At 44.1% G+C, this 24,482-nt stretch overlaps 2 protein-coding genes across 9 annotated transcripts in view; one reads left to right on the top strand and one right to left on the bottom strand.

Annotated features, from left to right (window-relative positions):
* Window positions 1-7,295, top strand: part of LOC101437109 (guanylate cyclase 2G-like) — a 40,349-nt gene extending 33,054 nt beyond the window's left edge. For 3 of the 8 annotated variants that reach the window (XM_058298431.1, XM_071215672.1, XM_058298434.1), the window contains 3 exons: window positions 972-1,063; window positions 2,276-2,381; window positions 5,619-7,295. In XM_058298431.1, coding sequence (XP_058154414.1) covers window positions 972-1,063; window positions 2,276-2,380 — 197 coding nt within the window. In that variant the 3' untranslated portion in view covers window position 2,381; window positions 5,619-7,295. The other 5 variants (XM_071215668.1, XM_071215669.1, XM_071215670.1 and 2 more) reach the window with 5 other exon arrangements.
* TECTB (tectorin beta) lies at window positions 5,703-23,001 on the bottom strand. Its single transcript, XM_004458080.4, has 11 exons — window positions 22,920-23,001; window positions 22,601-22,762; window positions 21,667-21,857; window positions 20,469-20,611; window positions 20,293-20,365; window positions 14,222-14,325; window positions 13,999-14,082; window positions 9,564-9,726; window positions 8,050-8,122; window positions 6,863-6,895; window positions 5,703-5,752 (listed from the first exon to the last, which is right to left on the bottom strand). Exons 2-11 carry the CDS (start codon window positions 22,674-22,676, stop codon window positions 5,703-5,705), a joined length of 990 nt encoding a protein of 329 aa, XP_004458137.1. The 5' UTR covers window positions 22,677-22,762; window positions 22,920-23,001.
* Between the last annotated feature and the right edge of the window lie 1,481 nt (window positions 23,002-24,482).

Raw genomic sequence — 24,482 nt, forward strand, 5'->3', positions numbered from 1 at the left:
AGCAAACATTTTCTAAAAAGGACCAGTCAGTGAATATTTTAGACTTTATGGGGCATGTGGTCTCAGTTGCAACTACTGAACTCTGAGACTGTAGTATGAAAGCAGCCATAGATAATGTGCAAATGAACAGGTGTGAGGGACCATGTTCCAATAAAACTTTATATACAACAGGGTTTGGTTCATGGGCTGTAATTTGCCAGTCCCTAATGGAGAGTTTATTCTTCATGGTGGGGAAGAAATCTATGGCCAGGAACTCTAGGGAATATTATATTCTTTTGCTATACAGTAATGTTATTGCATTAACTGTTGGTAGGCACAAGTAGTTCTTTAATCAGTTAAGATGTGAAAAAAGTGATTAAAACTTTCAAGAGTTTAGGTGAACATTCTTTTGAATTTAAATTTCCCATATCACATAAACACAAAACAAAAAACTTCCCTCTTCTGATTACCATTTTGTCTAAGTTAATCAACCTGATCTCAAACACAGACTTAAACCTCTGTCTTAGTTTATGAGCAATGGTTTTCAGGATAAATTTTGAATGTGGAACTCCTTGTGTGGGCTCCAAACTTAATTTCATTTTCAGTTCTGGTCAAAAACAACATTTTCAGTAATATATCCCATTCTTGGTACCATCCCATGCAGCCTTTCTGCTTACTGAAATCTCAAGAAACCTCCATCGTGGGAAGTACCAACTTGCAAACTGAGTCTGTTTTGCCTTCTGTTTCTATAATGAATATAATAAAGCTTTAGCAGCACCTAACAGTGTCTGAGCAATGCCTGGGTGGTTGGGGACCCCAGCTCAAGCGTCTCAGATTTCGAAAAGGTTACCTATTGTTTGCTTACTGAGAGATCCTGGTAATTTGGGAATGTGAGTTGTGTAGTGTTCTCTCTCCAAAGGAGTTCCCACCCCTGACACCCATATTAAAGTCATGACCAAGGTTGTAACTCAGCAATGACTGATTTATGGCAGCTCTCCGGATTCATGTCTCTCAGAGCACTGCAAGCACCCTGCTGGCACTGGGAAGGTACCATTTACAAAAGAGAGGCACCATTCCAGTCAAGGTAAGGCCAAGCCAACCGCAACCCATCTGCCACATTCAGGTCTCTGACGGCAGCTGCTGAGGAGCTGGGTGGGATGAATGAATTTCCCCGCAGCGGGGCGTGGAGACCTATAAGGTCTATCTCTGAGGCTCTTACCAGTGCCTGGTCTTTCTTCAGAAAGGACCACACAGTTCCCTCAAATGGCTGAATGTGGAATCAATGACACAAAATCCCTAGAACAACCTATCCTGGGATGCCTCTTTTCTCTATCACAAGTGGACCCCAGCTTCTGCTTGAACACTCCACGTCAGCCTCCCACACAGAGCAACAGCAGATACAAGCCCAGGAATTACAATGCTCATCTTTCCTTCTGTGCCCCTCTCCCCAAGTCTAAAGTATCCAGTCAGGAGCGACAAAAGTCCATTGGTTTGGACTTGGAGATGCAAAGACCTTACATATAAATATCTCTTCCCTTTCCCTCTGCCTTCTCCTCTGCCATGGCCTGCAGCCTGTCACTGAAATGGACCACGATACATTCTCATCTTTCTGAAAAACACTGCTGTTTCCCTGGGGGAAGGGATGCTCCTCTTGAGAGCAAGTCTGTAGGGGAGATACTCATGCAATTGCTTCAGGGTGAATTTCTTCCTCCCACTCTTTCCTCCACAGCGGGAGTGGTGGGGTGGTTACTGTGATGTGGGTGTTGGGAAGATAAGCAAGAAGGTAGAGGTGGCCTCAACTCCCCAGTTTGCTGAGCCTGGCCCTGTACTATATTGGAACAACTGACTTCAGGTCAGAGAAGGGTTTTTCTAGAAAGGCAGCAATGTGGATCTGGCTTTGAAGCCTGTCCCCTCACTTCCTAGCTGTTAGGCTTGTGGTAACAGGAGGTAAAATTAGGGTGGGGTAACTCTTCCTTCGAAGGGTGGATGTGAAGATTAAATGTGAACATGTGTGTGAGGTGTTTCACATGGGCCCTGACTCATGGTAAGAGCTCAGTAGATTTTCTTTTTTTTTCAAGATTTTCTTTGTCACAAACTTTACTGTAACTGGCCCTCATCCCCTAGATCTTGACCATTGCTGACTCTCCATTTCGGCTTCTCAGCAATACCTGAAAAAAATCATCAAAATTTCATCTCTTCTGAGGCCCCTCCCTCACTGAGGGAGAGCTGCGGTGTCTGCTCAGCGGCGGCCTCCCATCATGTGTGACAGACCAGCTCCTCTCCTTGTTTCCCACAGGGCAAAGGGGCACAAACAACCTTCTGGTTGAAAGGCAAAGAAGGTCTCCCTTTTCCACTCCCTGAATTTACTGAGGAAGAAGCTAACATCCCAGAAATCTTCTGAGGTGAGTATCGTCCTTAAAGATGTCTGTGGGGTCACGTGAAAGTCTGTGGGATCCCGGAAAGAAGCCATTTAAGGGGCATGGCTATGGGCAGGTAGAGTCAATCTCCACCAGGGGGGGCCATCTAGCTGACCTCCTTTCTCACCTTGGGGTTTGCTCCCAGCCCTTCGGGCCCAGAGCAAGTATGGCATTGGGTGACTGAATAAGGTGGGCTCATTTCCTGGGAGCCCTGGGTGGGTGGTTGCTCCCAGTCTGAGCGACTGCAGTTTTATCTGCCAGTGAGCCTGCTCCAGCTGCCAAAATCATTCCAGGAGAGTAAAGTGGGAGAAGGAAGCCGGGAGCCACAGGCCCTGCCCCAGCCTTTGCTCCTGACTATAGCTGCTGGGTCTGTGAGGTGGCTGCTCCCCAAATATTATCTTCCTTACCAGCCAGTCAGTCTGTGAGGAGACAAAAGCCCTTATGAGGCAACATCTGGAAGGTGCTCAGGGGATAAAGCCCTAAAGTTTGTGATCACCCAAATCCAAAAGGGCCATTGCAAGTGGACACGCCCACAGCAGTTGCTGGAGGTACCTGGTCCTGAATTCTGAATTTCTGTGAGTGCTTCAGCTCCTAAATGGATTCTATCCTATTTCCAATTTTTTGCTTAATTATGTTTTCTATCTGCTGAGCAAAGGATACAGTCAAGGTCTGAATTTTAAATGAAATTTTCTATTTATTTATAAAGAGGATATAAAGTAAACATTTATTCCTGCTATGACTATTTACCCCTTCAAACAAAGAATAGGACTCCATGGTGCTTTATTCATTGATATTTGTAATAGATTTATTGAACTACTAATGCATTTACAGTACTTCTTTCTTCCTTCCTTGCAACTCATCACGTCCAAATATCTTCTGTGGTAGCTCTTGAATATGGCAGAGCAATGAAAATCGTGTTTGTGAACTTATCCTCCTGAGCTTGCTATGATTGATGAAGTGAAAACCAACAAGACTGGGAATTTTTCACATACATACACATAAGAACAAATATGCATACATGCATACACAGACATTCACACCATATAAGCATGCATACACACATATGCTTGTGTCTTTTAGGAATACTAACTGGGAATTTTGGTTAGATCTGTTTCCTAAAACATGTATCCAGTATTTTTTCTACATTTACCAAAAATACATAAGAGTGAGTACACCTTTTCCTTCTTCTTTGATTGTCTGTTTTATGTTAACACTAATGGGAATTTACAAGAGGGGTTGTTTTGAGAGGGCTTTATCTTAATTCCCTAATAAAGAAGTTGTGAGAAAGGCGGGGCAATCAAACATCATTGGACTGTTACTTAACTTTAAGTCAAAGTACATCCAGTTGCCTGTGAGAGACATTAGAGCTTTATAGGCAGGGATGACCAAAGTGACATTTTCCACTCTTGACATTGGAAACCCAACAGTGGAATTTTTGAAATGTAAACATAGGGTAGAATGATTGAAAATCTGTGGTAAAAAATATGAGTCTAAGAAGCTCTAGTTGTAAAAACTCCTGGGATGATTGAGGAATTGGCTATCAATTTGATAGATTTACACTGTAAACTGTAGTGATAGGTTAATTACTTTAAGATATTTTATTTATTTCATAGCACCAGGTAGAAATACAAGATCATAAAAATCATGGTAATAAAACACAAAACTAACACATTGTTTTTTTCTGGCAGCCAAGATCTATGATTATTGCTATGAGTATTCTATTTAAGTGTTTTTACTAGAACCAATAAAATTTCCTTCTGTTGTTTCTGACTACAAAAAAAGTCTGAATTTATAGAAAAAAGGGATCCCAGACTGGTTACAGCAACAGGTTTGAGTCAAAGATTAGTCTGAATGGAGTCATTTTAGTCTAGTCTATTGCTAAACAAACATGCACTGTGTCTCTAGAGATTTGAGAACTAGTTTAATTTCTGAGTTCACTAACACAAGTTGTAAATTAACCATTAAACTACAGATCTGAAAATGTCTCAAATACATTAAATACAGAGCAACAAACTGATGTGTTATTTTCAAATTATAAACTCACCAATTATTTCTGTACAAGACAAAGAAAAGAACTTGAAACTCTGGTTTTCCCTACCACACTACAGCTTCTAGACTCAAACTGGTGCAGTCTCAAGGATCTGCCAATTCCATACCAGGATTGATTTATTTAGTTCTTATTTTGTTGACAATTCCAATAATTAATATCAGCATGTTCTGGATCACTGCAGTGGCCATGTGATGGTGGTATACCACTGTGTGACTACATTTGTGCTTCTGATTGTCGTTGGTTCCATTCTAATGATCATAAGTTAATGAGACCAAAATAGAGATGGGCTTGAATGTTTAGGTAAAGGCTAAGTGAGGTCAGATCATTCTGTAGAAATGAGGATCTCATAATAGAGCAGAGAGAAAAAGTAGTGAGAGCCCTGAGCATCACACAGCACATAGGAGGGCCAGGATGCCAAGCTAGAGAGAAGCTGTGCAGAGGAGCCACCCCATGGTCATGTTGAAAGCAGCAGTTTCATTTAGGCAAAACCACGTTACCTGCAATGTTAATGTTAATGTGAATTTTATTCATTTTGTAGCTTTAGTTCTATTTGATTTTCTTTTGATTTTGGAAATATAAGTAAGCTGTAAAAATAAGGATTTAACACCTAGAAAATGCCAATATAATGCCTAAACATATTTAAGAAACTCATAATAAAAACAAATTAGGTGAGGACTAGGGCTCTCAAGAATTAAGTTTGACCAAAACTTTTGTCTTCCTCTCTCATGCCCAAGTCCTCACTTGAAGGACTGGAGCCTGAGCCTGGGCCCAGCCCTGTCCTTGGGCAGGCTCACACAGTATCGATGGCAAAGCCCCTCTTTGGCAAAGTGGGCTATTCCTGTGTGTTTTGTACTTGGCATTGCCTTGTATTTCTGCCCTACAGTGTCCTTAAAATGCTCAGCTTTACTTGATTGGATGTGCTAGTCTTTTAAAATTAGAAGAGCTTTCAAAGGAGTCTACTGCAGCCCATACTTGAGTGTGGGAGACAGGAGGCTCCTTCCCCAGCTGCGGGAGGGGCTGCAGGTGCGGTGAGCCATGGGAAGTAACAAGAGGAAGTGGGGCACCAAGGAAAACCATCACTGAAATTGACAACAATCGTTGGAACACATATTTGGCAAAGCACTACTCTGGGCTCCTCAACAATATGGGCTTCTGACTGTTCTTTTTGGCAGCACAATAAACACGAGTTTGTCTTCGGCAGAAGAGATGACCTTGAGTGGAAGAGCAGCAGCTGCCCTGCTACGTCCTGCTATCTCCTATAAGACGGCACAAATTCCCAGCATCATGACGAGGTGATAGAGAACGTCTGTGAACCAGAGGGGAAAGGGGGTTGGCACACACAGAAGCAGTTCAAGGACAGCTAAAGGACAAAAGCGCTCTTTCAGGGGTCTTAAATAAGTTTTCATAGGACTCCACACATTTTATAAAGTCAATTTTGTTAATCCCTGGGGCTTTCTGTAATTCTTTTATCAGTAGAACAAATATGACGCTAAACCTAGGTTATAGAATTCTGACGAATAGGAACACCTGATGGTGCATTTGTAGAATTTCCTTTAAAACTGAGAAGCGAGGGGTGGGAGTTATAGAAAATTAGTTTACACTATTTTCCTATAATTGCGGAGACGAAAATCCACATCTGTGAAATCATTAATAAATGGACTAGTCTTACCCATCTCTTTGCATAGTTGCCTCCTCATGATTCAGGTGAGGTCTCGAGTCACAGCTGAAATGTTTCTTCCTCAAAGAGGCTTTTCAGTGCTATCTAAATCACCCTCCCATTCCCCACCTCCATCGCTCACGCGTATTAGGTAGCACAGGGGGGCCTTGCTGGTGTGGTTCACTGCTGTAGCCACAATGCCTGGGACAGTGGCTGGCATGGAGCCATAATCACCATGGCTGACACTGGGCGTTCGCTGTGTGCTGGGAATTGTTCTATGCCCGTTAGCTGTAATATTTGATCCATACAACAGCCATATGTGATAGGGGAAATTATTAGCCTGATTTTACAGAGGAAAATGGGAAGCAGGGGGTTGAATCATTGCCCAACCCTCCAGTTAATTAGTAGTAAAGCCATAGTAGGGGCTCAGAGAGATTTCTTGAATGAACAGATAATTGAAAATCATGTTCTCCAAATGAGGAAACCCAAATGAAGCTTAGCTGAGACTTGGGGGAGTGGGACCCAGTTCCGCTTGACTTTAACCCCAGCTCCTCCCCCTTCAGAGCTCAGGGGCTGGCTGGAGAGAGAGACAACTCCCCACTTAGACTGCCTCCTCTAACCCACTCAGGTGTGCTCTAATGCATCCTTTTCAATTCTTTAGAGCTTTACCGCAGTGAAGGTTAGCTTCTTTTAAAACATGCCCCAGCCTTTTAAAGGCATTGCCCCATGACATTTCCCAGAGGTATCTCTTTTCCTTACCTGAGAAGTTATAAAGGCTTGGGAATCCCCTGCCTGTAGTGAGAAAAGAGAGAGAATGCAGAAGGTTTAAGAAAAGATAATGGAAAGAGAAGTCTCAGAGCTGTTCCAAAACACAAACCTGAGCATATCCTTTCCTGATGAAAACCCGGCTCTCTATTGCCTTTAGGACAAGGTTTATATTCTCTGGGGCTCATAGAGATTTCATCTCACACCATTTCTCCTGCTCTCTAAGTCAGAGTCCAGTAAATTTTTTTCTGTAAAGGGCCAGATAGCAAATATTTCCGTGTGACCTCTATTGGAACGACTCAAATCTGCTGTTGTGAAAGCAGCCGTAGACAGAACCCAAAGGAATGAATGTGGCTGTGTTCTGGTAAAATTTTCTTTGTAGACACTGAAATTTGATTTTCACATAAAATTTTTATGGGTCATGTAATATGGGTCTTTTTTGATTTCCCCCCCCCCCAACCACATAAACACGTAAAAACCATCCTTAACTTTCAGGCCATCCCAGATGAGGCAGCGGTATGGACTTGGAGCACAGCGGTGGTTGGAAAACTGTATTCTAAGGTGTAGCAACTAAAGCCCCAACCATCCCACAGATCTTACTTGCCCTTTGGGTCACACCATCCTTCAGATCAGACATAAAGATTATAGACAGGGCGTTTTCCTGAGCCGGGGCCCACGCTGAACCCCCTGGTGATATACTCCCATAGCCCCTGCCCCTTTCCCACCCTCCTTCCCAGTCAGCTCCCTCGCTGCTAGTTGTCTAACAGCTCTCCCTTTGCTAGATGGCAAGTTCCTCGAGGACAGGGCTGGTGCTGGTCTCATTAATTTCTCTAACCTGGGCCCCGGCCAGGCACAGGGCTGGTTGCTCAATGAAGGTTTGTCACCTAGAAGAGCACATCCCCAGTACATTTCATTGTCTGCTTCTGGGAAGGGAAGGCTGTGTCTGGAAGCTCAGCACTTCCTCATTCCTTGGAGGCATTTGAGTTCAAGCAGCAGGTAGAATTTCTCAGCATAGTAAACAAACCTACTCCTCCGCTTGGCAAGCCCTGCACCCCAGCGGGGAAGATTCGAGAAGCAGCTGAGGCAGGGTTTGGCAGTTCAGCCCAAGTGCGCAAACCAGCAGAGCCGGTGGACACAGCCCTGAGGTGAATCAAGGCATTTGGGAAATGGGGGCGGCTTACTGCGGAGGGAGAGCTCCACGACCAGGACGCCCCCTGTCTGGTCCCGGAGCAGGCGCTTCCGTTTGTCGCAGGTCTGAAGACCCAGGAAAGCAGAGTGGAAGGGGAGGGAGGGCAAGGAAGGCAGAATGAGATGAGCAAAGGAGAGGAGAGAGAGATTTTAAAAATCACAAACTGGATGGAGTCAAATCCCCAATTACCTTATTTATTTATTTATTTTATAACGGGAACTTTTTATTTTTATCCCTTCACCAGTTTTCCTTTATTACCTCTCCAAGCCCACAAAGCGGTCCTGAAAATCATGCTTGAAGAGGTGGGGGGAGGGCTGCCGTCCGCTTTTGAGCAGAAGTCAGGCTTTGACCCACTGTTATTCTCATCACAATGATTTGAGGACACTTGCAAAATGCTCCCTTTCCTTTCTTCAATGTGGCATCAGTACGTACCTTTTGGTTCACTTGCTAAAAGGTCTCTCCCACCTTTTGCCTGGCCCAGCACCCTCTGACTCCTTTCTCTCTCTCCCTCTCTCTCTCCCTCTTGCCACCCCCCCCCCCCCCCACTATAAATAACCGTTTTGATAGTAGAGATTATAACTGTCTTTCTGTTGTTTCCTATTGGCTGTACGGGCAGGTTTCCACTTCAGGAACACCGAGCCCCTCTCCTCCTAATTCGGGATTCCAGAGAAAGTAATTCTGGAATTTCGCACTTCAAGTCTCTAAGGAGGCAGTTCTTAAAGCTCAGAATTACCCAGAGGGCTTATTAAGGCACAGATTGCTCGGCGCACCCCAGAGTTCCAGATTTGGTTATTCTAGGGTGGGGCCTGAGAATTTGCATTTCTAGCAAGGCCCCGGGTAATGCTGATGCTGCCAGGTCCTTGGGAACCACTGCTGTAATGTTAATTGAACTTGAACTTACAGCAAGTTCTTGGTGGGGGAAAGCCAAAGGAAAACCCACTCCCTAGTGTGAGCTGCACTATGCATGTCTGCAATGCCTGCATCCCAGCGGCTGCTGCTTCCTCCCACATCGCCAGGCCAGCTGTGACCCTGCACGAGGATTTCCGCAGCACCCCTCTGAAGCTGCAGAGATGGGCTCTCGAGCTGCCCAGTCAAGAGCTAAAAATAAGACTTTTGACTTGTCATAAGAGCCTATCACTGCCACCTAGATCTTGAATTTCCACTGTGCTTTGAACTTTCTCGGAGCATTTTCCATGTCTGTTACCACTTTAACTTTACCTAACACTGCTCTCTGCAAAGGGAAGGGCCCCTATTATTACCACCCAATTGTTAAAGATAAGAAGACAAGGCCCCAGTGGGTTAGGTGACATGGGCCATACAATGCAGCTTGCCCGTGGCTGGGCAGACATGGCATAGAGGGTCTGTCCCCACTCCCATGCCCTTTCCTCCAGAAAGCCCTCAGTTCAAACCCACACTCATCTGCTGATGGTCTCCCAGTTGAAAATTCAGCTCCCCCACCACCCGCTGCCCTGGGGAATGTTCTCCTTCCGGAGCAAGAGGGCTCACCACCGGGCAGGAGAGCTTCTCACTGTCACAGATGAATGTCTCACAGTGCAACCAAACCTTGGAGAGTTTGGGGATGTTCTGGAACCGGAAAGCATTGAACTGGAAAGTTGCCCTGTGATCTTTCCCATTCTCGTGCACAAGGACTGTCTCATCCGTGGGGCAGCTGAAACAAAAATATTTCCTCATTGAACTCAAGCGAGGAATTCTGGGGCAAATGTATACCACCACTACCACCACCACCACGCCCCTGGGTGTTTGTACAGAGCTGTATTACTCCGAAGCACTTCGACTAATAGTATCTCATTGATGTTCACCAACAGAAGTGTGAGATGAGTGTGATCATCCCCTTTATGCAGATGGGGACAGGGAGGGTGACTTATGACAAGCCAACACCTTCTAAGGCACCAACCACTGTCCCAAAGATAGATAAAGACCCCTAGAGGACTGGGCTGTCACCCAGAGAATGCAGGATACTATAAGATAAAGACAATGGTGCTGGGAAACAGTGGTTCCCCAAGTGCCACCACTGCCACCTAAGGCCAAGCCACATCTAACACATTTGTATGTCTGCTTGGGAGGTTTTGACCCTGGAAATTCAAATTTATACTATGTTGTTTTAAATTATATATACAGTGTAATTACCTTTGCCAAAATGTAGTTCGGGCTTCTAATATAAGCACAGAAAAACATGACTGGAAATATATCATCTATAAGTTAAACCTGGCTATTATTAAGTTATGGAATTATAGGCTTTGTTTCCATTTTTGTATCTTCAAGTATTTTCCAAATTCTCTGTAATGATAATATAATGTTTTTATGAAGTCCCAAAGCCCTAAAAGTAATCATTCAGTAAAAGAAAAAAGAGACAGATGAACATCATTCTAAACCAGTTGTTCTCATATGGGACTTCATGTGGTTGTCATGATGGTGGGAGGGATGCTCCTGGCATCTGGTGGGTAGAGGCCAGGGAAGCCGCTAAACATCCTGCAATGCTCAGGGCGACCCCCTCCCCCAACAAAGAATTAACCACCCCCAAATGTCAATAGTGCTGAGACTGAAAAATTCTGGTTTTAGCAAAATATCTTTTCATTCAACAAATACACAACTGATCGTCTATTTAAATGCCAGGCATTCACTTTGGTGTTGGGAACAGACACAGTCATTCTTGGGAATGTAGACTAGAGGTCCACGTGAGTGTGGGGCTTGTCATTTGCAGATGTGCAAAAGAGGCAGGAACAGATACCAAGGGGCACAACACAGCTGTCCTTTGGGAAAAACAGTCTCAGGGGTGAAAAGCTTATGGACAGAGTATAGCTTCACAGCGAACCCCACAAGCAAACACCCCTCACAGTGTCTCTCTGTCTTGTAGATCCAATTCAACACTCACACTGAATAGTTGTCCAGTTGCCCCAAAGAACCTTCATGATATAGTCTGCCCCTAATTCCAGCAGAACCAGACATGAGGGACCAAATTAGAGGGAGGATCTAAGGAATGTCAACTCCGAGATTTAGCGGATGAAATAAGGAGTGAGCTCTGTGCCTCAATATCAGCACCAGGGGTCAGAAGTTGGGTTGTTTGTGGTGGCCTCTGACCAGTGATGGAACTGGGCACATTTTCCGAGTTGTGAAATGTGACTCTTGTCAGATCGTTTGGTCAATAAACCTGAGATCCTTGGACAAACTCAAGAAGTGAGTCCTTAAAATAGCTCTTTGCAGCCAGAGTGACCTTACAGTCAGAGGCATGGTGTTAGCCAGTGGAAAATAATGTAAGCAGACCCTTGTTTGATGACGGGGGGTGGAGAGGAGGCAAGTAATGGGCAAGCCTAGCTGCCTTGGCACTGCTACCTCTTGGCACTGGCCATGGCATCTGCTCAGTGACAGATATCTCTAGATGGTATAACGTCCTGCAGTGAATCTTTCACACCGGTCTCCCTCCCTACGTCGATCACCTTGAGATGATTATGCTGTTTTAGGTTTATTCATGTGCTCAGGAAAATTCTTGATAATATATCTCCTCTAATTTTTCCAGATGTTCTCAGAACATGGAGATTTCCTCTGAAAAGACCCAATGTGAACAAAAAAACATCTGGGAGGCTGTGAGGGTGGTCTTTCTCATTCTCCCCTTTGGCACTGGTCTTTATACGTGTTATCTTAACCAGCCAGAATATATGAATAGACCAGGGCTGCTTAAATATGGCTGCCCTTATATGCAGATTTCCAGATTTCACCCAAGGACCTTCCAATTTGGTGAGTTGACTGTGGGCCTGCGTGTTTAATGGGCACTTGGTAATTTGTATGTATACTAGAGTTAGAGGAGCACTTGTAGAGATTACCCCAAAGCCACAGGCCTTGCTTTTTGTGCCATATTTGTCAGGTGGGAGCAATAGCTGCAGAACTATCTGCAGGGAGTTGATTCCTGGGTGTGGTTGAAGCCTTTGCCCCTGCCTGGCCATTGCAGTGAGAGGACCCCAGCATCTGGTGGTAATTTCATCCCGAAGTCATTTGACTGCACCCTTGTCAACAGAACCTAAATGAACCATTCTATGGCTAATGTGAAATAAGCCCCCACACTAAACCTGAGCCCCCTGCAGTGTAGGAAACGCCGCTGGATTGCTCATGTTCTGCCTTGCTGGCCTGTCCTGCCTAGACAGCTCAGGAGACCACACTGCCTGGGTCTGAATCCCAGATCATCCCCTTGCTAGCACGAGACCTTGGCAAAGTTCTGGACCTGTCTGGGCCTCAGTTTTCTCATCTATAAAATAGTGACTATTATACTACCTGCCTTAAGGGGGGGAGTCTAATGAAATTGAAATAAGGGAATGCTTATGAAGCACCTAGAACAATGGTGGGTACGTTGTGTTGTATGTGTTTGTTAAATAAAAGCACACAATCAAAGATCCATCTTTGCTTCTACTTGCCTTTGTCCCTAGTTTCTACTTTGCCCTGATGGGTCCTGGTGATAAAACTGGCACTTGGGTCTGCTTTGGTTTTGGAAGTGGCCTCTTTTTCATTTACTGTTAACTGTGTAGCAGTCACTCGAACCTCTAGTCTAGCTCAACTTCTCACCTGTTCTTCAAAGTTAGAATTCTCCGTGCTTCTTGGACAATTGTTACTTCAAAGTTGACAAGTTCAGTAACGAACCCATTGAACCCATATTCCCTTATCCAGAAACCCCTTTCCCCAACAGCCAATCACAAACACAATTTCTCATCATAAAAATATGTGAATTCACAATTTCAAGGCCGTCTTTGACACGTAGTCCTCGAATCTATCCTGCTCTTCCCTCCATCCCATATCCAATTAGTTGCCAAATTGTTATTACTCGTGTAGAAGCTCCTCCTTCCCTTTCATGACCTCTTTTCCATCCACATGACTATAACCTCAGGCCAGGCCTCTTGACCTTTTGCCATGGCCTCTTGCCTGGTCTTTCCCTCTGCATTTACTGCTTCTAAACCATCCTATGTATGATGTCTAGAAATGTCTTTATAGGGTGCAATTCACATGCATCAGTATTCTACTAAAAAAATTTAAGAGCTCCCCATTATCTATTGAATCAATACTGAAGACAATGATCTTATTTAACATGTACTGAATACTGACTGTGCATTACAAGCTAAGCTTTTTACATGCTTAGTCCTCATTGTGATTCTGGTGTCACACCAACTGGATCTGAGCCCAGCCCATACAGACATACACAGACACTTACTATGGGACTTTTCTTACCTCTTCTGTACCTTTGTTTCCTTATCTGTAAAATGGGCCTGGATGGGAAGTGGACTTGGCCCAGTGGATAGGGCATCCGTCTACCACATGGATTCAAACCCTGGGCCTCCTTGACCTGTGTGGAGCTAGCCCATGTGCAGTGCTGATGTGCGCAAGGAATGCCCTGCCATGCAGGGGTGTCCCCCGTGTAGGGGAGCCCCACTCACAAGGAGTGCGCCTCATGAGGAGAGCCGCCCAGCACAAAAGAAAGTGCAACCTGCCCAGGAATGGCACCACACACACGGAAAGCTGACGCAGCAAGATGATGCAACAAAAAGAAACACAGATTCCCATGCTACTGACAACAATAGAAGCAGACAGAAAGAAGAACACATAGCAAATGGACACAGAGAACAGACAACTGGGGTGGGGGTCGGGGGTGGGAAGGGGAGAGAAATAAAAAAAAAATGGGCCTGGAAATAATAGTACCTAACTTGTTGCAAGGCTTAAATGAGTTAATGTAGAATAAAGTTCTTAGAATAGTACCTGGAACCTGGAGAGCACCATGTAAGTGTTTCCTGGTATCAGTACTCCGGGAAGCATAGAGGCCTTCAGTGATGGGACCCCAACAACCCTCCCCCTCTTCCTCCCAATCTATCCCCAGCCAGAACAAAGTAGCCATGGATGTGCTGGCCCTACCTTTCGGCCCTGCCATCCAGAAAGTGATACCTACCCCTTGTTGATCAGCTGCCACTGCAAGGGATACATGAAATCAGCCGAGGGTGTGGCCCAGCAGCTGTTCAAGACCACCTTAAACCTGGAAATAAGGCAAAACAGCATCACTTTGAACCAGAGAGTCTTGTACCTAGAAACATCTGGGGATTAAAAAGCCTCTTGGTGAGTCTTTTTTCTTTTCTTTACATTTAAAAATATAAAAATAGGCAGAGGATACTCACCTAACACTTAACCCTTTGGCTTCTACTCCCGCAAACAGATCTGAACCAATTTCGGATGTCTCCAGGACAAAGGGGGCTTCTTTCTTAGTGGTGAACTTGGCATTCTTTGGAAGGAAATCGACACTGGGCGTTATGACCTCTCAACTGAGCAGGTGTGTCAGCAGGAGCAGAGGAACTGGAGTGGGGTGGGTAGGAATCAGCCCGAGGGCACAGGCCGGTGAGATCCTCTAGGTGGAGAGATGCTGTACCTGCTAGACTGCTCATGTCTTCTTAGAATGAACGAGGACAGCACTTGTGCTAGATTTGCTGATCGTGGTGAGACATGCACTGTATGTCTCCTATACACCCATGAGGGACAAGATTTGACTGAAGGGAAAAATGGAATTGCAGCAAGCTGAGGCACTGTGTTTTCTGCTGAATCACCCAAAAGCATGGGGACCAAACAGAGACCACCCCTCTCCGCTCTTGCTCACCTCGACTTTTGGCCTGGACACCTCAACTTTTGGCCTGGGTTGGAAGGTTTCTGATCTGATTCCCAGTACAGTTAACAACAGTGATGATAAGAACCGCAATTTATTAAGCACCTGCTATGTGTCAGGCACTGTTCTAAGTACTGCGATAGTCTCTTTATGAGGATATTCTGTCTGTTGGGGTGTATTGGTGAGCAAAGCAAAGATCTCTGTCTTCCACAGCTTGACATTCTAGCAGGGGAGACAGACAATAAACAGTAAGTAATTTTATAGTATATTAGAATAGAATGAAGTACATTATAGAGGAAAACTATAAAAATAGAGAGCAACGTACAGCAGATTGAGAGTATGGTAGGGGCAGGTTGAGATTTTCAATAGAGTTGTTGGGAGTTCTCACTGAGGACATGACATTGAGATGAGACTTGAGAGAGGTGAGGAAGGGGGCTATGCAGCTAGCCAGAGAAGTAGTTCAGCTGGTGCAAAGGCCCTGGGGCCACAGTATGCTAGGAGGACAGCGAGGAGCAGGTGATAGTGTGGACCTAGGAGGGCTGTGACTTCAACTCTGAGTGCTATGGGAGTCAGCGCCGTGATTGGAACATGGAGCCCTGGGTTCTGATGCCTGGCTGGGCACACGTGGTCTTCCTCTGCTTTCTTCATCAGGCAGTTCTGAGGGTGATATTAGGAAGCACCGCAGTGTTTCCAGCTGACGCACCCAGAAGAGGCTCATTTCTCCATTCTCTGAGTCTTGTGTACCTACCTTTGATGCTAATAATGACCTGAACTACTATCTGGGAATAGCCTCCAGAGAAAAAAGCCTCATGATGAAGAGACAAGGGTCCTGGACTATCCCTAGCTCCCATCACTAACCCAGGGCATGCTCTAGGGAAGGTAGCCTTTTGGGCTTCATTTTCCCCATGTAAAAATGGGAATAACCTTTGTCTTTACCTGCCTGGAGGGGATGTTTTTATGATGGTAATATTTGTTATAGAAGCATAAAGTTTAGTAAACTGGGATACTTTTAAAAAGAGTGCATTTCATTACTTGGAGATTTGCAGAATTATAAGAGGCAGACAGTGGCAGAAGGAACTAACATTCAGCAAGGATATCTAATTAAATGGATTTCCACCTCCTAAGGTCAAGCATGCAGGGACTTTGCTGAGAGAACTCAGCATCTCTTTCTAGTACTAGCAGTTCCTGCATCACTTTACTGACCACAGGTCCATCCAGGATCCCTGACTCAGGGAATCCTCCCGTATGTTCTCCCATATGGCAGGTCCTATGCTATTTAAACGGTTGTGATAACTAAATAATGATGTTTTTAATCATAATCAGTTTACTAGTTTAATATGTAGGTTGAAGTAATAGAGTTGCAGTGGCTTTTAGTGTTCCTTGTTATTTTCTGAGACTTATATTTCAATAGGCCATTTCCAAAATACAAGAATTTGTTTGGGGACCACATTGAAGTTCCCAACCTTAGATGGGATTTTCCCTCATTCCTTCTCCCAGGGATTGGCCAGGAGAATTTTTGGAACATTGGAGTAATGCATATATTCATAGAAGAACCTGCTCGATTCTGTTACAAGGTGCAGAACAGAAACTGCACTACTCAATTTCTGAAACAAAACACTTTTAATTATCAGCTCTTCAATCTTCTCACCCAATAGCTAAGGTAGTACTTAGCATGATTTCCCCTTACTTTCTTTGTAAAGTGAAAATAAGGGACCTATTTCTAAATAGCTTCACACTATAGTGAAGCAGGCTAGTAAAACAGGGAATTAATAGGTGGATCTGGAACCTGACAGAGAGTTCATGTGGACATCAGTAACCCCCAAGATGGCTGCTGAAAGACCCCCACCCCCAGGATTCTGACATCCAGAACAAAGACTTCTTCTGGGAGCAAGGAAAAGCCCCAGATATTCCCTAGGGACTTTATCATTGGGTCTTCACTAGGGATTGATGGGTGGGGTAATCAATCAAAACAGTAAAGAGCTAGGACCCCTCCCCTGCCATTAGCAAAGGGGTGGAATAATTAATCATTTATAAAGTAAACTGCGAGGCCTGGGCATGCTTGCACCCCACACTCTTGCCTCTGGACCCATTCCTGCCCTCTGTGTACTGCTTTCACAATTGTTCCTCTGCCACGTGGCCATGCAAGTAAAACCTGGGCATTTATAATCTATAATGGGGAATTGTAGCTTGTAAATCAATCTTCTTTACCCCTTTTCACACCCTTCCTATCTACCTGGGACCCCTGCTCTGTTATTGTCTCCCATTTCTCTTCCCTCTGTACCTGAATAAATTACTGGTCTAACTCACCAGGCATGCTCTTGAAATTCACTTCTCCAGCATAGCCAAGAACCTAAACAAAGTCCCGTAACAATAGTACCTGGACATCTCCTTTTGACACCCCTGGAAGTATGAAGGTACCATATAAACAACTCATGGAACAGAGTCCCATCCAGTCCCCTCACCGACCAAAAGGTTGAGTTACAATGAGCTACTGACCACTACGGTTGGGTACACCAGGTTATAACAGCCGTTCATATGGAAAAGATCTGGGATTTGCTTTTGTGAGATAGTGGTAAGGGGAAACTATGCCAAAGCTAAAATTACCCTAGAGCATGTTCCCCAGAACAGAAAAGGTCACCTCCTTCCCACCTTGCCCTGCATTAGACTGACAAGATCTAGAATATAACATTCGAATTCTTGGTTCCAACTTTCAAGAAGAGCCCTGCCCAACTGGGGCACACTCAGAGAAGAGTGATGAGGATGGTGAATGGACTGCCAACAGTGGGAAATGGTTCAACGTGAGGAAGATGGGAGGTTGCAGTGACCTTGTGATATTTGCAGGGCTGTCAACAACATAATGACATAGCATTATTACAGGAGACAGAATCAGGACCAAAAGGCAGGAATTCAGGTTGGCTGGTTTCACATGCTGACCCAACTTCCCCTTGTCCTTGCAAGAGTTTGGGAGGTCACTACTTAGTAATCTTGCAGAAGGGTTTTGGGCTTGACTGGAAGGTCAGGATTGATGATATCTGAGATTTATTCTGATTCTGAGCATCTTTGATTTTCACTTTATCATTTGCATTTGTTGCATCTCCAGCTTTTTCATTTCTTTCTAAGCCAAATGGTTGGTCAATGTGGTTTTGTTTGAATGAAGGTCAACCTAATCCCACACTGACATCCCAATAAAGTAATGATGCCGGACGCTAGTTCCTCCAGAGCCACCTGAGCTATCACTTAAGTGGGATCAAAGTCCACAATCATGGGAGCACTGTACCGAGTGCTTCTCAAGAACAATTTCATTTCATAAGTAATCTATAGGGTCAGTGCTATTAATATCCCTATTTAAGAAATGCAGATAGAGAGGCTTGCCCAAGGTCACCTAACTAGTAAATGGCAGAACTAGGCTTCAAGCCAGCGGTCAGATGACAAGGCCCCTTCTCTCAACCACAGCACTAGGATCCTGTCAGCTGGACTATCTTCCTTTATTTTGTCTTGGGAGTCAAAATAAGTTTTTGCTCAGAATACCAACCATGGTCAGTTGGCTGGAGTGAGTGGGAGGGGAATAAAGAGAGGAGAGACAGAAAGTGTGCCAAGTGAAATGGGTATTTCAGAACTGGGCATTTGGAGTTCTCAGAATCCTAAGCAATTAGCAGTGCATTGATTCCATTGTGCTATGTAGGGCATGGCTCTGTCGCTGGTAATTTGATGGAAATATATGCAGGGAGCAGTTGTTGCTTAAGAAACACACAAGAATGCTCTAAAAGCAGAAGCATGGAGGAGGAGAAAAATACCAACTGCATGGGTCAAGTCTAGGGAACAAAGTCCATGGTGCAAATGTAAATCAGCACAGAAGTCTCTGTTGTGCAGCAGAGCTCCACTTTGCTAAGGTCATTTTCCTGGAGGGATCTTCCTGGGCCCCAGTGGAGGCCTTAGCCTTATTTGTAGAACAAAAGAAAGTAGAGGGTGACCTGGAATATACTGAGGACGTGCCTCTTAGTTGCTTTTCTCCCTTCCCTTCCAATTCTATTTATGTTTTGAAACACAGCCCAGCATGGCTGATGATAGGTGAGACTTTTCAGAAATCCAAATATCTCTCAATTTCCAACTATTGTAAAACCTGCCTATAATTGCACTGTAATTCCCTGGTTACAATAGCAGCTATGCACTTCCAGACAGGAATTCAGTAAATGCAGCTTGTCGTCAGGGCGTCCCCTGAGATTGTTGACATGCCTGGAAGCCTATTCTTCCTATCTGGACAGCCTTCAGCTGCTGTAACAGTGGCTTTGCCCTCCTTTCATCGCACTGGAGCCCCACTTTGTTTACCCACCCTGACCACAGGCCAAGTGCCTGGAAGGGATTCCTTTTCTCAGGACTTAACGACTAGTAGTGAGTGGCCAGGGCAGATCCAGGTTTTGTGCGCCCTTGAAACTTATCCAACTTGGGGAGCCCTTCTAAAAATAAAAAGAAGCAGCATTTGAATGCAAAATTAGACCTAGGGCCTTAAAAGGGGCCTATGAAAATGAGGGGTCCTGAAACTTAAACTTCACAACCATTACTACAAGTGTGTTTCTGGGTGAAGTCGAGAGACCAGGGTTAGGAGATCTATGTTCTGGACTGGGTATTTCTCCAGACTACCCATGGGGACACAAGCAAGCCACTTCCTTCCAGTGGGCTTCAGAGCCTCAGCTGTAAATGGACTCTGAGTCCAGCAGAGCCGATAGCTTCCAGGAACCAGGAAAAGTAAGTTCAGAGAGTTAAAAGTCAGTGGAGTTCCAGGTAGTATAGTACTTTCCTTTGTGACATGAATGAGTTGGAAATGATGCCCTCCAAAGATACCTTCCAATTCTAATATTCTATGTAAGGGTTCCTATTTCTGCCTGCAAATTTCCCTACCCAGACTAGGCAGTGTTTCTGGGTACCTGCCTTCTTTGGCAGCTGGAGGTCTGAAAAACAAAGCACCTCTTCTAACCAGGAGGGCAGCTAGGCTGATGGCCATTATGTATTTAGTTTCTCCGGAGCACTTTATTGACAGAGACTAAGAGTGCCTTTAACTTTGAGATCAACAGAGGCAGCATGCCTGACTTAGTCACTGAGTAAACCTACTAACCAAAGGGCTTCAAAGTCCAAAGAACTAGACAGCAAAGGCCACTTCCAAGCCCTCTCCTTAGCCCTGTCCCAGGTAGGAAGTTTAATACTCTATGCCATGTGTCTTAACCAGAGTCAGATCCTAAATACAAAGCTCTGGAGGGGGCTGGAGTGGAAACTAATCTTGATTAAGCACCAGAGATATTGGCTGTTTTCTTGTCTCTTGACCTTGGGCAAGTTACAGAATTTCTCTAGCCTCAACTTTCTCATCCATAAAATGGAAAGGTTGGCCTTATATCCCTGTGGCTCTTTTCAACTCTTCCATCTGGTCTATGAGTCTGACTTTCTGCTGCCTCTTGTCTTTAAAGACCTTTTCAAGCTTACATTATCCTGAATTCAAATGGGACTCTGCATAGGCCTTGGGAAAGAGCAAGTCCTGTGGAAGGGTCCTAGCATCTCCTGGAAAGGCCACAGGGTGGAAAAAGGAAACTGGAGGCGACTTACAGTGTAGAAGTTGAGAGACAATTGGCTTTCGAATGTGCCCATGCTCCCATTCTTCACGTGAACAGTGGCCACTCTGGAAAGGGGAGAGAATTTTGCATAAGGACTGAAACATGCCTGCTTGTCAGGGACTGCAGAACACCCACCAGGTAGTCAACCCTCCGCTCTGCACAACTTACCTTTGGTCAAAAGCAGCCTGGTTCACCAAGTAGGTGGAGTGGTAGGTGCAGGAGAAGGAGTAGTTTACTGGCTGGTTTTTCACGATCACGGTGCTATCATTGGAGACAATGTGGCTGAAGAAGTGGTAGATGGGGGGTTTGTACTGGAGAAAGGAAGAAAGCATTTAGGGTGGCTCCGTCCCTCCAAGGCAGGAATGGGGATTCTGGGGAAAGTTTACTGTGGGAGGCGATGGCTCAGGAGAAAGCCCAAAGGTGATGTAAAAATGTCATCCGTTAACAATAGAACCCACTCTTTGTCTGTGGTTGAGCTAATAATTTTTGTAAAGAGTTCTTGAGTCTGTCCAAGTGAGATTATTTAAAATAACCTAAGTTGAAAGACATATGCTTAAAAAGCAATCCATATACACGTTTAGTTTCTAAAAAGAACTAAAAAGAACCAGCTCAAAGCTCACCTCCCAGTTCTCAAAAGTTATTGTTGGATTTTTTGCTCTTTCTTTCTTCCGACCATGAGAGCTATTTCTGAGACTCTCTCCTCTGACATTTTGGGCTCTAGAATCACAGAATATTAGAACTGGAAGGGATCTCAGATGTCTACATGGGAAGACTTGCCTAAGAACACACAGGTGATTTCTAGTTCACTTTACCAGCATACTCAGAGAAATGAAGAAATGATGCTTTTTGTTAATCATGTCCACAACTCTTGCCACTAAATCACTGAATCCTTGTGAGGTCATTAGGAGGAGGAGATGGCCCTGGAAACTCTTGGATCTCTGCTCTGAGACCCATCAGAAATACAGCTAGAGGTCGGAAGACCTAAACTCCATTCGTAACTACATCCCTCCTGGTTTTGTGGCCTTGACTATTTAGATTATTGGGTGTCTCAGTTCTTCCTCCATCATACAAGGATACTGGACAGGAGCGAGATGGGGAGTAGAAAATGTACTGTGTTCTACTCTACAGAAGGTGGCCTGGCAGGATGTGGAAAAAGAGAGTAAAATTCACATCAAGAGACATCTGAAAGAAGCAGAGGAGAAGAATTTAAGTAACACTAATATCCTAGGAAACTTGGGAGTCAGGATTAGCTTTTAAAGGGAAATCGGTGAATTCTGAGACCTTTTAAGGATGGAAAACAAACATCTCCTTCTTGAGCCCAGTTGTCTTATCTTAAGTTACTCCTCATTGTGTGGCCTGGCCTTACCTCAGACTGAGTTCCACAGTAGGACTTGTTTTTAGGTGACAAATCTGGGATTACAAACTGGTAGTAGCCTCCTTCGTGGACCCCATTGTAACACAGCCCTCCGAGGGCCAGCTGATGTACTTCCCATCCATAGGGACACTCAGGGATTTTGGTGATGATGGTTTTGGGATAACAAAACACAAGAATAACATCTGGAAGGAAGACACAAATAGTTTGAAAACAGATGTGCTCATGATATTAATCTATGTAAACGATGATGGATTGGAGCTACACCTGAACATGCAAAGGAGTTGGTTGAAAGCACCTTCCCAGTTATTCTTTCTTATGCAGCTTTCCTCCAGCTTCAGTCAAGGAAGTGCCACTTTCATACTCTTTGCTACATCTGTGTAATATCTGCATCATAATGTACTTAACATGGTTTAAATTGTCCACTTCTAAATCTTAACCTTATTTTAAAGAACAGATCTGGGAAACTATAGACTAGATTTAAATTGTCCACTTCTAAATCTTAACCTTATTTTAAAGAACAGATCTGGGAAACTATAGACTAGATGCATTGGTTATGTGTATCGATTCAAATATCCATGGAAATTAGCACATAACTTGAAATGGAAAATGTCCATTTCCTGCCCAATTTGTGAAACATTGAGTTGTGGCCCAAGACTGAATATAAAAGGCAAATAGAAAAAAAAAATGTGGAGATTACATGTGTGTGTATGTGGCTTTCTTTAATTTTTACAAAAGCCTAAGTTTATTTGATCCACTTTTACTTCCTGTGGGAAAAGCCGCATTGGCATTTGAGGACTTTACTTGCCTTCGACTTGGCTATATTACTGCATTTTCATAACAAAGTGAGCACAGAGCTCTGAGCTTTTCAAAGGGACACATCAGGAGACTATCCTTTCCAGGAAAATGGACTGGCACCAGGGCATACCTGCTTTATTTGGAGTGCATGATCTCGCAGAGGCTTCTGCAAAGACGGCCAACAGGACAAAAGCCCTCGTCACCATGCTTCTCAGAACCTGGTCCTCGCTGGGGGGCCAAACCGCTCTGGCCAGGTGTTCAAAGTCTTGCCAGAGCCCGAACCGCGATCGTTCTAGGTGAGAAACACCAGCCAGAAGTTAACATCGAGGGTGAGAACAAAGCAGCACACAAAGTCTTGAGGGAAATTTGCAAGGTTGATCCGCAATGCCGCCCCGTCCCTGCTTCCTGGGCCTTCCTCAGTGCAGAGAGGCAAGGAGTGGGGCTCCTACCATGGAAAGCGGCGGTTCTCACAACTGCTCAAGTTCCTGACTGTCTCATTCTCTCCAGACGGTGGGTACTGCCTCCTGGGTGCTCCCCAAATCTCCAGCCCCAGTCCTAGTGTGACTTTATATAGACCGAGGGTGTAAGAGAAACCTGCTCCAGATAAATCACAATGAACACACATTATCCACTGTGGGGGAGAAAAAGGGGACCTGGCACAATTAATCCGATGGGAAGCTCAGTTACGGCCACTTGAGTCTATTTTCTTTTGCTTCACAGAGTAGGAAAATCGTTTTTTTTTTTAACCACTTCAACTAGGATTGGAATATGAAGTTGAATTTTCTCCCCTTATATGATTGCCAATTGGACGAAAACTATTTCTGCATACTTCTTTGCTTTATTTCTTGCTTTTTAATTTTTCCGTGTAAGCATTCTAAAATTTGAACTTAAGGAGACTCTCAAGTTTAGCAGTGTTATAGCTGATACTCAAGCCAAGTAGGCTATTTGTGTTATGCAAATAATTTTAAAATTAATTAAAAAAATAAACTCCATTGTCTAGAACTTCATTCTGAAATACAACTTTTCATTGAAGACCTCTACAGTTCTAAAGCTTTGTTTGTCTCCTGGAGTAATGATGTTGGAAGGAATCTGGAAAGGCTGTTATAATTCAACCTGTAGTCTCCAAACAAGATCCCACCAAAAACAGCTGCATAAATGCTGCTCCTGGGAAAGTTCTAAATATATTACCTGGGATAAAATTATATATATACACAGAAATCTTAGAATGAAAAACAGGATTTAATTTTTGTTTTTAGGGAGAAAGGTCATTTTTATCAATCAAATGAGAGTCTATTGTACAGAAACAACTACATTAAGCCCTTCAAGAGACATGTAAAAAAGTGTAGAAAGTCCCCATCCTGCAGGAGTTTGAAATGCAGCCGAGAAGTTAAAATATCTCTAGTTAAGTCACTGTGCTGCTTCTTACCTTATTTCCTCAGTCTTAAGATACATGCCCTTTCCTCTAAACATGCATATTTTAATGTCTCAGAAATTGGGATGCGTCTTATAAGCAATATATATACATATTATGGTAAGGTTTCCTTATTTCCTGAAAACCCACTGTTAAATCAATAGTATGTCTTACAATAGTGGTGTCTAAGAATTGAGGAAATTGCTGCAGGACAAACCCTTTCAGATGTCTGTAACCCAATTTTCTCCTCTCTAAAATGGAAGCAGTAGCTCTGGGCTCACCTCGCAGGGCAAGAGAGCAATGATGTGAAAGGGCTTTGGTAAATTATAAAGTATTGGTAAATAAATAGGTTGCATGAAGACAATGAACAACTCCTGAGAACAAGTATGTGTCCCCTGAGCTGCTTTTCTTTTCCTCTGAAGTACTGCAAAGTGTCACATCATAGATTCATGTAACATGAGATATATCTACATTGTACAACACACATGCAATGTATTTTATGGAAAAAGAACAAATGAGATGAAGGGGGAGAAGAGGAGGGAGCAGGTTAATTTTATCTTAACTAGGCTCAAGTTTAGTGTGCCCTGGAAACATCAGCATT

The sequence above is a fragment of the Dasypus novemcinctus genome, chromosome 6 (assembly GCF_030445035.2).
Source record: "Dasypus novemcinctus isolate mDasNov1 chromosome 6, mDasNov1.1.hap2, whole genome shotgun sequence".
NCBI classification, from domain to species: domain Eukaryota; kingdom Metazoa; phylum Chordata; class Mammalia; order Cingulata; family Dasypodidae; genus Dasypus; species Dasypus novemcinctus.

Coding starts and splice junctions, on each gene's coding strand:
- TECTB (XM_004458080.4), bottom strand. CDS start 22,676: ATGGTGACGAGGGCTTTTGTCCTGTTGGCCGTCTTTGCAGAAGCCTCT. Junction 14,083..14,221: donor GCCAAAGGGTTAAGTGTTAG/GTGAGTATCCTC, acceptor CCTTATTTCCAG/GTTTAAGGTGGTCTTGAACA. Junction 8,123..9,563: donor AGAAGCTCTCCTGCCCGGTG/GTGAGCCCTCTT, acceptor CTGGGTCTTCAG/ACCTGCGACAAACGGAAGCG.